At 42.0% G+C, this 14,943-nt stretch overlaps 1 protein-coding gene across 5 annotated transcripts in view; it reads right to left on the bottom strand.

Moving 5' to 3' along the window:
• Positions 1–14,943, bottom strand: part of MDGA1 (MAM domain containing glycosylphosphatidylinositol anchor 1) — a 248,235-nt gene that overhangs the window by 83,747 nt on the left and 149,545 nt on the right. For all 5 annotated transcript variants that reach the window (XR_013836862.1, XR_013836863.1, XM_079969201.1 and 2 more), the window contains exon 10: positions 14,569–14,714. Coding sequence is in view for 3 of the 5 variants with exons in the window: in XM_079969201.1 (XP_079825327.1) it covers positions 14,569–14,714 (146 nt within the window). In the remaining 2 variants the exon portion in view is untranslated. The remainder of the gene's footprint in view (positions 1–14,568; positions 14,715–14,943) is intronic.

Raw genomic sequence — 14,943 nt, 5'->3', positions numbered from 1 at the left:
TCGATAAACCACCGTGGCCAATCTTGTTTTCATATATTCTGATACCTAAGCTCCCCTACTCTTGAAATATTGAACTGACAACACTATGATCATGAGATGCACAGGAATTATTTGCATGCCACCTCAGAGTGGCCAGGGGGTGGTGGGAGGGATCCAATTCTATTCATTTTGACCAAGGTAGCTCCTTCAAGTACAGTGGTACCTCAGGTTAAGTACTTAATTCGTTCCAGAGGTCCGTACTTAACCTGAAACTGTTCTTAACCTGAAGATGCTGCCGCGCTGCCGGAGCACAATTTCTGTTCTCATCCTGAAGCAAAGTTCTTAACCTGAGGTAATATTTCTGGGTTAGTGGAGTCTGTAACCTGAAGCGTATGTAACCCGAGGTACCACTGTAATGAGATTTGGTGTTTGTACCATAGGAGTTTATTAGGGCTACTTCATATGTTATCTAGATCTATGATAATCAGGACTTGTGATTATGAAGAGGGCCAGCCTGGAAGGTTTTGCCGCCTGAGGCAAAACGGAAAATGCCACTTCTCAGTACCAGTAGCTCCTCATTCACAGCCCCCCTCCAACTTGGCTCCAGCTGCCTCCACATCCCTCTCAGCAGCACATTGCTTGCATTCTGGTCTCAGCTCATCTGGGCCTTCCAGCACTGTCTTCCTATAATTTACTTCATAACGGCACAAGCATTGTGACATTGGTGATGCTTTGGGCTGGCCACCATAGAGCTGGTGTGCTTGAGTATGGTGGTGGCAGGGGGGGCTGTGGAGGAGGCAGTAGATTTGGCCACACTGCCACTGCCACTGCCCTACCGTCCCTGTTGATCCTGCTGCCTGAGGCAGCTGCCTCATAGGCAGGCAGGCCATGCTTGTGAAGTATATACAACGGTTCTCTCATTCTGTACAGAACCAGACTAGAGGAACTTGGGAGTGATCTTCAGCCTTAAAACCTCTGAAAATCCCAGTTATCTGCCAGTAAAGTCTAGCTCAATATGAGCACAAGCAATGAACCTCAAAATAACTCTGTTATGGACACAGGTCTGTCATAGCAGTCCCATGTGGTGCTGTTTCCTTGGTGATCATGGAGTCATGCAGACAGCATGTAATCCCCTTGAGCTGACAAAATGTTAACCTATTTGTTTGCAAAGCAAATTCAATCACCTGAGTCTTTCCCACGGAGCATTTCAGGTTTTTCATTGCCCTCAGGCAAAAAACTAAAAAACTAAAAAAAAACCCACCACCTTGGCTTCAGTGGCAGCAATTTCCACAGTTTTTTTTGCCTGAAGCTATGTCTGTGTTGGGAGAAAATATGGGGGACTGATTCATTTTCCTGCTTGGAGAGCCAAACACTCCTACATCAGGCATATTCACACGCCCCACTCTGAGAAGCTTTCCCATCTTCGGTGGGTTTATAGTAAAAAATTTTTTTTAGTAATTTCTGGCATATCAAGGCATATAAAAATAACCTCTCATTAATGAAAACGGTGTGTCTTCTATTTCTAAGCATTGAGCCATCTAAGCATGAACTCTAGCTCACACACTTGACTTTGTGATTCTTGTAGATATTGATGAAAGAACTTGTAGATATGGATGAAAGAATCTGTCATTTTGAGTTCTCTCGGTTTCTCATTTTTCCAATTTTAAATTCAGTTCTCCACAATTCAGCAGCAATTTGCATTTTTTTTAAAAAAGAAATATGCTCATGAACATCCTTCAACATTGTAATGTGAATTTTTCCTACTAAGTACATTTTATATATCAATATTTATATATTTATGGAAGAGCCACAACTCAGTGGCAGTGTGCATGCTTTGAAAGTAAATGGTCCCAGCTTTAATCCCCGACATCTTTCAGTTTGGCCAAATAAGATGTCTGTCTGAAACTCTGGAAAGCCAGTAACAGCCAATGCAGACAGTAAAATGGACCAGTAAAAGGCAGCTTATTATGTTCATCTATGTTCCAAAATATAGGTCCACTTGTTTCAAATGAAGTGGGGAAGAGGGAAAACAACACAACTAGTTTGGTGCATTTCAAACTTATTTTTTGGAACAGTGATGGTTGCTCTTTTAGGGTGAAGGGGGCACTGCCACCCCAACATCAGGTTGCCTTCAGCCAGCCTTCACCTGCACACTTCCGTACTTGCAACTAGTCCATGGGATGGCACTTTCTGTCAGCTTCCTTCTCCTCCACTTCAGTATTGCCCTTGTATGACTCAGTCAGAGGAAGAGGGAGATAAGACTGGATTAAGTTGGTTCTGCCTGCGACTGTCACTGGCTCTCTGCCTTCTGAGAACCCTACCACTCACAATGGGAACCAGCCATCACCAACCATGAGATATGGTTAAATGATGGCATTTCCCCATAGACCAGAGGCAGATGCTGTTGGACTGTTTATTGTTTCTTCAATCTATATTCTGCCCTTTCCCCACCAGGAGCCCAGGACTCCAGCTCCCATCATCCCTGGCCTGGCTAACAACATGTGCAGGGCACCACGTTGACTACCCCTGCCATTGACATTCAGATTAAATGGCAATGAGGGAGAACAAAGCTGAGGAATATCAAAGGAAACAAGGAAAAGAAAAGAAGACTCTTGAAAACAGCAGGAGAGCAAAAGGGCGTTAGAAAACTTGCAGTGTTTTGACATGGACAGTGGCTTTTCCATAACTGAATATGTCACTTTTAAAGCAATGTACAATATTAGTGAATATTCAATATTATTCAATGCAGCCAATCCACAGTCCACAATATGGTGCCACATAAGCCACTTTCATAGGGTGTTGCTGCATGCCACAAAATATTTATGAATGTTAACTTCAAAATATGTTCCCTTACAATCCTTTTCACATTGACATGTACATATTTTCTGTTGGACTCAAGCAATGTCTCACTTCCAAAAGACTTTAGGGAACAGATAGGGCATGCTTACAAAGTTGGGCTGACATGGGCATGCTGTACTGTAGCGTTCGAAAACACAGGGCTTGGTATTTATTTATTTCTAATATTTATGTGCAAAGCCCTCCCAAGGTGACTCACACAAACAATTAAAAACATAAAATGCAATTAAAGCAATCCAAAAGTGATTACGACACTAAAAGCAGCACCCTAAAAACGATATGCAGCACAGCACAGCAATTCAGATAAAACCAATTAAAAACAAGAACAGGAACAGTTTAACCAATTCAATATCCATCCCAACATCCTAGTTAAAAGAAGATTGAAACACATAAGTTTTTATGGTCTGTTTAAAATCTAATATAGATTGGAGCTGGGCTAGACACATATGCCTTGTAGGGCAGTTTCATAGATATGTGGGGGTGCTGGAGAAATTTGATTTTGCTGAATCTGGATGCAAACTTACCTGATCTGCACCTGCTAAAGGAAAATGCAGATCGGAACATAATTATGCACATCATGGAATTTCACAATCAAGTTCTTGGCTCAAAATTTACAACAAAATGCCCTAAAAATGCATACTTTAGGATAAAACATATTTAGAAATGCATACAGAGATGAAATGGGTAAATACTGTAAACATTTTCATGTTGATTTTTTAAACATAACAACAACAACAACAACAACAACAACAACAATAATAATAATTTTATTTATACCCCGCCTGCCCTGGCCAAAACCGGGCTCAGAGCAGCTAACATCCTGTGGAAGCAGGATGGAACAGTTGAACGAACACATGCAAAATTGACATGAACTGGAAACAAACTGTTCCATTCATCCTTGCAAATGTGGGACCATGACAGAAAAGGCCCCGTTTCTAGTGCTTGCTAACCTAATAGAACTTGATGGCAGACGGTAAGCAGGGCCTCCAAGGCTGATTTATACAGGCCCAGTCAGGTTTCTACGGAAACAGGCAGCCCTTCAAATAACCTATTCACAAATGATTAAAGTACTAGCACTTTAAATTGGGTGTAGAAACAAACTACAGAGGTGAGACCACAAGCTTTGTGGAGGTCACATTCTGTGTAAGTTGAAGTTTCTGAAGGCAGCCCCACACAGAGTGCATGTAAACATAAGCAACACATTCAATACAGAGTAGCACCCTATATGCACAGTTAGAAAACAAGGAGTATATACCCATTAAATACACATTAATGTCCCTTTCAAAATAAACACAGGGCAAATTTTGACCAATATGAAAGAATATATTTTAATGTCTTTCACTGGCCACTCAGCCACTGCTCTAATTATCGCCGATACATCTCTGTTGACGCCACCCTTGTCCCACGCAAGTCCCAACAGCTCTGTTGTCTCACACCTCCCTATGTGGCCAGCCCGGACCCCCACTGTCTCAGGCCTCATTAACGCTAGACTGTTTGTCTGATGAGGCAAACAGCAGCCAGACCAGACCCCCCAGACCTGTTTTGTAGGCAGCAGGGAATGTTTATCAAATATGGAGGGGATGAAACAGCAAAAGCAAAGTGAATCGCTCGCCTCCCTCCTGCTCCCAAAATCACTCTGGTGTCTCTCTCATTAAAGACACACCAGGTCGTCTAGTAGAAATTAATCTGAAATGGCAATCTGGTTCAGCGAGGGACCCCCCAAATGGAGACATTACTAGTTTTAATAAAGTGGAGATATTCAGTTTATACTCCAGCCTGGTGTGGCTCTGAGGGACATCTTAATGGAATAAACAGAATCCTTGCCAACTTGGGAGGCACATCAGGAATGCATATATCCAGCCTTACCACAGTTCTAGTACCTTTTGCTACCTTTTCCTGCCACAGCCTCAGGTCACAGATGGGTTCTGTCTCATTGAATGTACAGTGATTCTGCCCTGTCCCTTCCCTTGCAACAGCCAGCTTAGCTTGCTCTTTATTCACTTTGCCTCTACCTCAAAACAGCAGAAAGCTTTCCATTTCCTTTTCAAACAGATCTCCAGCAAGGCATAGCACCCTCAGAGAGAAAGAAGCGTCTCAAAAGCTTGTTCGGGTTTTCCCCTCCCCGTTTTATTTTAAGCATTGTATTTTCAATCAAGGTTTGGTTTTATTGGGATATTCAGAGGGCTTTAAGAATTCTGCCAAGCGCTTTTTCTATTCTGAAGAGAACAAATGCAAATATCCCATGACCTGCGAAGCGCCAAAGAAAACCCCAAACCACCCAATGGCTGCAAGTCATGAGCTCTCACAAGCTAACAAGCATGGCCAGGATTTGGGCGAGATATTTCAAAGCAGGGTGCTGCAGGGGTTTAGCAGTTCTTCAGTGGAGTATGTTCTTTCCCCTCAATCAATACTGATCCCAGTGTGTGGTGAAAAAGGGCACACCATCATTTAGATTAGACATAATGCTTGAGGCTTTTCAAGGAGCTTGAACAACTACTTCAACCAGAGTGTTATTTGTGTAATGCCCCTAGATGTCAAAGTTGGCCTGTACATTCACCCAAGAAGCGGGATGGAAAAATCAACATTCAAGCCAATAACTGAGCTACCTGAAGAATTTAGACCAGCTAAATATTAAACAGATTAAATCCTTAGCTGTGACTAGTATATCAAAAGATGGAGTGGAGTACTGCCAAGCCTACATGGAACAGACATTATGTATGAGGGCACATAATGCAGGTTAATGAAAGAGAGGGCAATCCTAACCCTCAATGCTGATGGCAGTGGAGGGGCCAGAATGACACATTGACAAATCTTCGCTGGCCTCTGTTTGTGGAGAGGAGCACAGTTGGTTGGAGGCTCTGTCACCCAGCTGTGCCCTAGCAGGCAGAGAGCTCCTGTCGGAAGCTCGATCCCTGGTGGTAACACGCAGAAAACCCCAAACAGGTGTTTCAGGGGCATTTTGTGGGTGGAGTGCTGGCGGCTTTGGATCTGGTGAATCCAAGGCCACATTGATCCACTGACATGGTCAAGAGCTGTGACAGCAAGGAAGCAGAAAATGCCACCACCTTCTGTCCTACCCTAGCTAACATGAGAAGAAGAAGGAGAGGAGGAGGAGTTTGGATTTGATATTCCGCTTTATCACTACCCAAAGGAGTTTCAAAGCGGCTAACATTCTCTTTTCCCTTTCTCCCCCACAACAAACACTCTGTGAGGTGAGTGGGGCTGAGAGACTTCAAAGAAGTGTGACTAGCCCAAGGTCACCCAGCAACTGCATGTGGAGGAGCGGAGACGTGAACCCGGTTCACCAGATTACGAGTCTACCGCTCTTAACCACTACACCACACTGGTTCTCCATGAGCTGGGATGTGCTGTGCATTCACTGCTCCACTCCTCCCCAGCCCTAAGTCCTTGTGTGGTGTAGTGGTTAAGAGCGGTAGACTCGTAATCTGGTGAACCGGGTTCGTGTCTCTTCTCCTCCACATGCAGCTGTTGGGTGTGACTAGCCCAAGGTCACCCAAGTCTCTCAGCCTCACTCACCTCACAGAGTGTTTGTTGTGGGGGAGGAAGGGAAAAGAGAATGTTAGCCGCTTTGAAACTCCTTCGGGTAGTGATAAAGCGGGATATCAATTCCAAACTCTTCTTCTCTTCTTGTACCCACATTTAGGCTAGTAAAGAAGTTGCTATATTTCAAAGTGCATGAGTCAGACAGCTTTAATCATTGCGGATCAGTCATTTGTAGTAAAGAGTGAAACATTATGTATATGGTCTAGGAGAATCTTATGTCATGACATGTCTAGACGCCACTGAAGACCTGCTAAACTGTTCCATGGAAGGACTGCCTACCGCCAGCTGGAGGGAAGCAGTGGTTGAGGTCCAGCATGGTTGCAGCAGTACCAGGTGGTCTTCCAGACTCAGTGAGCTGGAGGAGGAAGTCACTTCCTCCTCCACTGGCTGCTGGAGATCACCCATGGTTGCAGCTAAACATGGGTGAGCTAGGGTGGATGGTTTGGGAAGCAGACCAGAGGGAAAACTTCTTCCTTCTGGTCTGCTATCTGGCTATAAAAGCCAGTCAGGCCCAGGTTGCAGATGTGAGTGGTTTGGTGGCGAATCGGCGGTGGGGCTTAACCTTGGTTAACCCTGCCAAATAATAAAACAAGCAGACAGGTTGAATTGATACTGGATATACACCCAATGCCTGTGGCAAAACTTTCTGACACCTGTAATCAATATAGTTGTGGGCTGTTTAATCCCAAAATGGTTGTACTGTGTTTATTGCAACTCCCCATGACTTGGCCCTCTGCCTGCGGCTTCACTGGCCCCACAAAGTGTAAAGGGGGCAAAAGCACATCGCAAAATGTAACAATAGAACTCTTATCACACACAGAGTTGCCACAGCTGACGGTGGAATCTTCAGTTTAGGATACCTGACAGCATATATGACAAGAAGTTTTAATTTAAGGAGTGAAATGAATCCTAGAAATGTTCACAAGATAGGTTCTCAATTTACTGCAATTCCAGATTAGTAGAGTAAGTTTTCAACTGTTTCCCCTTAAAATAGCTTTCTCCTTTTATCTACAAAATATCAATGTAGTGACCCATAGTTATCTAGTTTTTAATTTTGATTGGCCATCTCCAATAAAGAGAATAAATGATCCATGATTGTTTTATGGTTGCATGTTCTGCTATGGCTATGGCAATGGCAGCTTATGCCTACCTGAAGTAGAGGTTTGAAGCTATTCTAGTCACTGGCAATAATCATCCACATACCAACACACACTTGTCATTTACCCAGACAAATCTTCTATGTAAGCATTCTTCGAACTTTTTTTGTGCTTTTCCCAGTTGGATTCTCAAGCATCCTTATGTTCTTCCAGAAGAGAGGCACTCAGGGGATAAATAAAAACTGAGATCATGAAGAGGCAGTTTGTTACCTTACCACAAGAAAAAGAGAAATGAAACATAGAGAGTTCAAGGACTATGTTACAAGCACCTGCAACATGAAAGATGGTTATACTTTGAGAAATGGAAAGGGTTTCGTTCAGAAGGAAAAGGTCAGTAGCTCTGTTTTGGCCTTCTTGAGCTCATGGTGAGAGACCAGAGATGAAATGGAATGAAAAGAGCTATATTAGGAACAGTGAGGATTCACCAGTACCCAATACAGAATTACATTAATTTAGAAAATATACTACCTTCCTGCATCCCACCCTATCACTTGTGCTATCAAAGAGTTCAGCAACATTACCTAGAAGCATCCCTTTTGGGATCAGTTTAAGACAGGAGTAGCCAACATGGTAGGCCCTAGCTTGTTTTTGGGCTATAACTCCTCTCAGCCCAGCTAGCATGGCTGATGGTCAGAGACAATGAAAGTTATCACCCAACAACATCTGGAGGGCACTACATTGACTACCCTGACCTAAGAAATGGCTTTTAATATCAGGCAGAAATAGAGAAATTTTCATCTGAATGACGGACTACAGGGCTTGATTTCCAAGGTATAATCCATTAAGGTCCCATGAAGCAAATAAAAAAGCTTTACAGTTTCATAATGATATCACCACAAAACATTTAAATCTCTTGACAGCTCACTGCAAGAAAAAGGTTGTTGTTTTAATGCTGAGCAATGGATTTTCCAGACAATTAAGGCTGCAATCCTAAACAGACTTACTAGGGAGAAAACGCCATTGAACAGAGTGGTAAACCACTGCAATACTGGTGAGGAAGAGTGCATAAAGTGGCCAGAGTGTTAGAAATACAAATTTATCATGTAAGAGATGAAGCGGCCGAAGGAATGTTGTCTGGCTTATGCAGAGCAGATAAAATATTATTGTAGCCTTGCAAATATGCATGACAAAAATCTAAAAAATTAAAAATGGCCAAGTGGGACAAAGAGCAAGCAATATTAACAAGCTTAAGAAGAAGGATATGGACAAGTTGGAATGTGTGCTGAGAAGGGCAACCAAGATGATCAAGGGTCTGGAAACCAAGTTTTATGAGGAACAGTTGAGGGAATTGGGTATGTTTAGCCTGGAAAAGAGGACACGGGATAGACATCTTGAAATATCTAAAGGGCTGCCATGTGGAAGATGGAGCAAGCTTGCTTTCTCTTGCTCCAGAGGCTAGGACTCAAACCAATGGATTCAAGTTACAAGAAAGGCGATTCTGACTAAACACCAGGAAGAACCTTCTGAAAGTAAGAACTGTTCAACAGCAGAATGGACTTCCCCCAGAAGGTTATGGACTCTCCCTTCCAACTCTACAATTCTATGATTCTATAAAGCACTTTTCTTACAATATGGTAATTTACTGAAGAACTTTGGAATGTACCAGAAAGCTTTGTATTGTTAAGCGTGGAGATAGAAGACTAAATTAGAGCAAGAATAAACTGTGATTCCGCCAAAGAAATAGGAATCATTGGAGGTTTTGCTGTAGAATAAGGTGCAGATAGAACACAAAGCAATAGTTGGCCCAGCTATGGGTGAGAAAATGGAATTACATTTATGTTATTCACTACATCTATCCTGAATACTACCTCTTAGCTCCCTAAGTGGGATGGACTCTTTCTCAGCAAGAGGACTGCATCAAGATGTTGAACTTCATTTGTCTGGAGTCCCAATTCCAAGCTGCCCCAGTAAGGATGCAATCTTCTTTTATCTTCACACATTGTTAGTTGGAAATTGCAAGAGCGAATTTCAACATATAGCAAAGATGCTCTTTGACAAAGCACCTTCATTATAAGCGGCTCCCTTGTGTACTGTACTGCTAAAATTGTTATTATTTGTTAAGTGCTGATGATGTGCTCTGCGCTGTATGAGAAACTAATATAGAGGCAGACCCTTCCCGGGAGACCAAGCTAGTGGAAGAAAGGCACAAAGGATGATATTCTGTGTGAACCAGTAAAGAGACATGCTCTGATCTTCTGAAATGGTTCTGCCTTGTACATATAGTAAATAATACTGTATTTCACTTCCAAGCATCAGCTTAACCTATTAAATGTCCTGATGTGCTCTGGCTCCTTTAAAAGCACCAGCCTTAAAATCCATGCGTTAGTGAAGTTTTCATGATCCCCAGTAAATAAGTAAAAAAGAAAGGAAAAAAAAGAAGGCTCTTTTTAGGGTGCCTAGAGCAGGGGGAGCTTCTCAAACCCCCAATGAAATACCAGGAAAAAACATTGGAGATGAATACTCAAGGATTTTATGTCTACAGAGCACAGGGGTGATGGTGGAACAAGATGAGCTTGAACTCCTAGCAGAAGATAACTGACACTTGACAGGTATAACTGACACTTGACTAGCCAACTTCTATGGACCAGAAAGTAACAACTGGAATATATTTACTTGCTCAAAGAAAGTAGATGCAACAGAAGGGGAAGTGGTGTTATATGCATAAAAATCCATACAAGAGAAAGTTAAACAAGGTGGCCCTGTGGAGCCCACCTGGTTAAAAATAAACAGAAATAAATAAAAATAACACTGTGGTCAGAATACTACCGAGCACCGAAATATGGGGATGATGCTTTTCTGTAACAAATTACAGATGTTTAAGAAAAAACAAGAGTTAGTAGGAGTGAATAGTGATGTGCTGACACTAGAAAGATGGGGTTGTATTTTATATAATAAATAACGGGGGATTTCAAGCTACCCTGATTATTTCCTAGAAGATGAACTCTGATAAACATGGAATCTCCAACAAATGCCTAACATGTCATGGTGACAACTCTCTCTTTCAGGAGGTGAAGGAAGGAATAGGTTATCCTTGACTTGATCTTAACAACAGGGAAGTAGTCAAACCTTTGCGGGAAAGTGACTATGTAATGTTGGAAGTGAAGATTTTTTGAAAAGCCAAAGGCAAGGGAAGTCAAAAGTGTATGGTGGATTTCAGGAAGGCTCATTTTGATATTGTTCTTTAACTATCTGAAGGGCTGTCACATAGAAGAGGGCAAAGACTTGTTTTCTGCTGTCACAGAGGGCAAGGCTTACATTGCAGGAGGGAAGATTTCAGCTGAACATTAGGATAAAGTGTTTGACACAGCAATTCAGCAATAAGAGCAATTAACTAGAAGGGAGGTGGATTTCTCTTACTGTACTGTTTTCAAACAGAGGCTGAGCAGCCATCTATGGAGATGCTCTACTTCTGGATTTTGTGCACTGAGCAGTAGGTTGCACTAGATTATTTGCAAGGCCCCCCTCCATGATGCTAAGGCTATAAGTAGGATTCCAATGGTGTCACACTGTAAATTTCCAATTTAGTATCAATCCACCTGCAATACAACACAACCTAACACCTCACAGCATAGCTCCAAGAACACAAAGTTGCCCAATACGCCTGCTACCTTCAGTGATCAGTAACCCAGTTCAAGATGTCACACTTCCATAGGATGCTGTCCCTGCAGTTGTGGGCTCCAGCATATTTGATCATTGTATTTGCTGTGCTTACCTGTCAGTGGCAGCCTATCTTGTTTCACCACCTGAGACAACACGGGAAAGTGCCATCCTGCTGCCAATCTTTACCTAGGTCATATGGCAAGGTCCTAGGAGATCTCACGAGATTTCCATGACATTTCACTGGAAGCCACTGCTGCTGCTTCTCCACCACCAGTGGAGGGGACGGGGCTCCACAACCCAAGGCAGCTGCTGTCACATGTACAATATGGCAGCTAGGAATGTGTTACTAATAGTTTTCTGATGTCTAGGTCCAAAGTACATACCCAAAAACCTGGTCTCAAGAAGGAATTACGAAGAACTTTGGCTTGTTTGCATTTTAATGCAAAACTAAGGGCTTGTCCACACTTCTGCTTATTTCATGCCTAGAAAGCATGGGTCCGAGAGGTGTTCCATTTGTCCTATGCTTTCTAGGCACACGTCCAAATGGTTTACCATTTGCCCCACTGCTTTCCCTGGTAAAACCCACTCTTTACTACTTAATCAGAGCAAACACCAATCTACAGAAAACCTAACTGACCTCCAAAAGAGAGCGTTTTCCTGGGTGGGAGAAAGTGGCAGGGTAACTACTTCACTCTTCCCAAAACAATGCATGAATGGAAGTGCAGCTATCCTTCAAAATTCTCTGAATTTTGGGGTGACGTTCTCCAGCCCAATAAGGTGTACAAAAATGTATATTGTAGAGGAAAGTGAGCATAAAAATGCATATGTTAATGAAAATAACGTACACAAACCCATTGTTTTAGGGGAAATTGCTTGCAAAAATGAATATACAGTGGTGCCTCGCAAGACGAAATTAATCTGTTCCGTGAGGCTCTTCGTATAGTGGTTTTTTCGTCTTGCGAAGCAAGCCCATTGACAGCTTAGCGGATTAGCGCTATTAGCGGTTTAGCGGCTTTTAGCGATCAGCTGTTAAGCGGCTTATCAGCGGATCAGCTGATAAGCGGCTTAGCGGCTTAGGAAAAGGGGGGGAAAAGGGGGGGAAACCCGCAGGAACTCGCAAGACATTTTCGTCTTGCGAAGCAAGCCCATAGGGAAATTCGTTTTGCGAAGCGCCTCCAAAACGGAAAACCCTTTCGTCTAGCGGGTTTTCCGTCTTGCGAGGCGTTCGTCTTGCGGGGCACCACTGTATTAGAAACATGCACTCTAAAATGCTATTAAGTTCTCACAAGGACTGGCATACTAATGCAGAAATGTGGAGAACTGGATTGGAAAAATGAGAAACTGAAGTTGACAGATCCATCCATCCCTAGCCACAGGTATCGCAACATGTCAGTCAATAATACCAAACCGATCAATTTATTTTTTACTAAAATTCTAAGGATGCCAATAGCAATATCAGAATAAGCCTTAAAGGTCCATTGATTTCTTATAAATAGAAGTGTAGTATACGGTGAGATTGATTAAGTTCAAATGGTCAAAGGCAGACAAGTATAATGTGAAATATATGAATCCAATAGCTAGAAAATATCTTATTGAAAGTTGTTATAACTTATGCTAACAATTACCAGGTAAGAATTTAGAAGTTAAATTTGAATTAATATGAACAAGGTTCCTTATTTAAAGATAAAGACCAAAACATATCCTACTTTGGTTTTATCAGACCCAAGGCCAAATACAATTAGAATGCAATGACTGGTTCCAATATTCAGATTTTAGCTGTATTTCTTCTTTGCCAGGGAGTCAATTCATAGGCAAACCCCTACATTTTAGCATTTTAAAGGCTAAACCACAAAATCTGTCCTAAATAAGCTGGGACTGGTTTCAGAAGCATGTCACAGCAGCTCTTGAGGCAACTTATAACTGAGAGGTGAAAAACATTTCTAACATTAGTCGTCAAAAGTAGCCCTGTCTTTACCCTTTGCACAACCAGTGCAATTTTGCATGTACAGCTGTATGTGTGAAAGCGCTGCCAGTATAGACAGCAACACTGCTTCTGTGAAGACTAAGGGGTGGAGCTACATTATATGTCCCTGTTCCAATGTTATATAGCATGGGGGCATTAATACCAGAAGAGCACTGTGAACTTGGTGACATCCGTTTCTACCCTCATCTTGGAGCTGGTCATATCTGAACTTACATGTGGTATTTATGAACACAGGTCAAACACCACTCCCTTTGAGGGCAAGTTAACTTGTCCAACAACAAAACTTAAAAGTTCACTTCTAAGTACAGAATTATCTCCACTGACAAAGCCAAAGGCACAACCCCCAAACATAGTTAACTCTTCTGAATTCTAAGATGGCTGTCTCATTGAGGCAAGAAATGCAATCCCAATGACCACAGGGAGCAGTAAGGTATGTAAAGGTATTTTTAGGTTCCTAGACGTGATAAAAATGAAATATGACGATACATGAAAATTTTAAAAAGGCTTTTCCCAGGTCATGTCTCTTCTTTGCTTAAATTTGTAGCTCTAAACTGAAACAGTGTGTCACATTTTGGACTGATGCATCAAATGCCAAAATAAATAAAATAAAATAAAATAAAATAAAAAGTGTCTGGATGTCTTTTATTTATTTATTTAGCAAATATGAAACAATCCAATTAAGCCCAGTTTCTTATATTTTACCCAAAGTCATTTCATTGGCTTTTATGGGTAGCAACTGTCTTATAGCCAAGAACTTTAGCTTGACTGAAAACAGAGATGATTCCCTGATTCACAAATCCATGCTCAGAATGCAACCCTCCCAGCACAAAACACTTTTCTATAGCTACAACGTATGGTACCATTTCCCCTCTCCTGGTAGTATCCTTTATTATTCGCTTTTATGCTCAATAGCCTTTTTGTTCCACATCTTGCTCCAGCAAAGTTTAATAACATTCCAGTATTATTATGACAACTTGATGAAGGGCTTTGTGCAATATGAACAGTCAATGACTTCCCCCTGCAATTCCAACCTGGAGAGCCCTCCAATTTACAATCCTTTATTTGTTCAAAGTGAAGAGTCTGAAATTCCACTCATCTGAATTGTTAGGCTATGAAATCTACAGTGCTGACTAACGACTACAAAATTTTCTTCCTATCAGAGCCGTATTCAAAGCACTGTGTCTGAGAATTCCAAGCAGACTTATTTTTTTAAGCTCTCAATCATTGACAGCATCTATCTTGAAATTGAGGGCTAAACCACACACCTGTCTTCTCTGCTCTGTAAAATGGGAAAAGAAGAGCCATGCCCTCAGTTCCAGTTTGTTTTGCAAACAGCAGTTCCCACTCTCTAAGTGAGGTGGTGCACTGATGTGCTCTCAGACTAAAAAGAATAGAAATGGATTTTGGCACTTAAGATGGTGGTCTTACCTGACGAACATCTAGCCGGTAACTAAGGATGGGGTCAACTGCATCAGGTTCCTTCTGTGTCCACTGCAAAACATAGGAGTAGTTCTTGGATTGCTTTCTGGTAGGATTAGGGGTATCATAATAAAACTCAGGATTGTAAGCTTTAGCTGAGAAGTGGAAAGGGGTAGGGGAGAAAAGGGAGAGAGAGAATGGGGAGGAAACTTGTTATAAAACTATGTAGTGAGGATCACAAGAATCCATCAAATGTTCTGATATTCCATAGTCACGTGTGACCACACTGAGCAGGCTCTTATTTGCCTTAATTTCTACTATCTGAACTGGGTGGTTGACATGGACTTGAACAAGGCAGCACCAAAGGACAATGATTCTCCCAAG

This window comes from Podarcis cretensis (assembly GCF_951804945.1).
Source record: "Podarcis cretensis genome assembly, chromosome: 3".
Lineage (NCBI taxonomy): Eukaryota > Metazoa > Chordata > Lepidosauria > Squamata > Lacertidae > Podarcis > Podarcis cretensis.
Note: the sequence above shows the minus strand (reverse complement) of the source record. Positions and strands in the feature narration are given on the sequence as shown.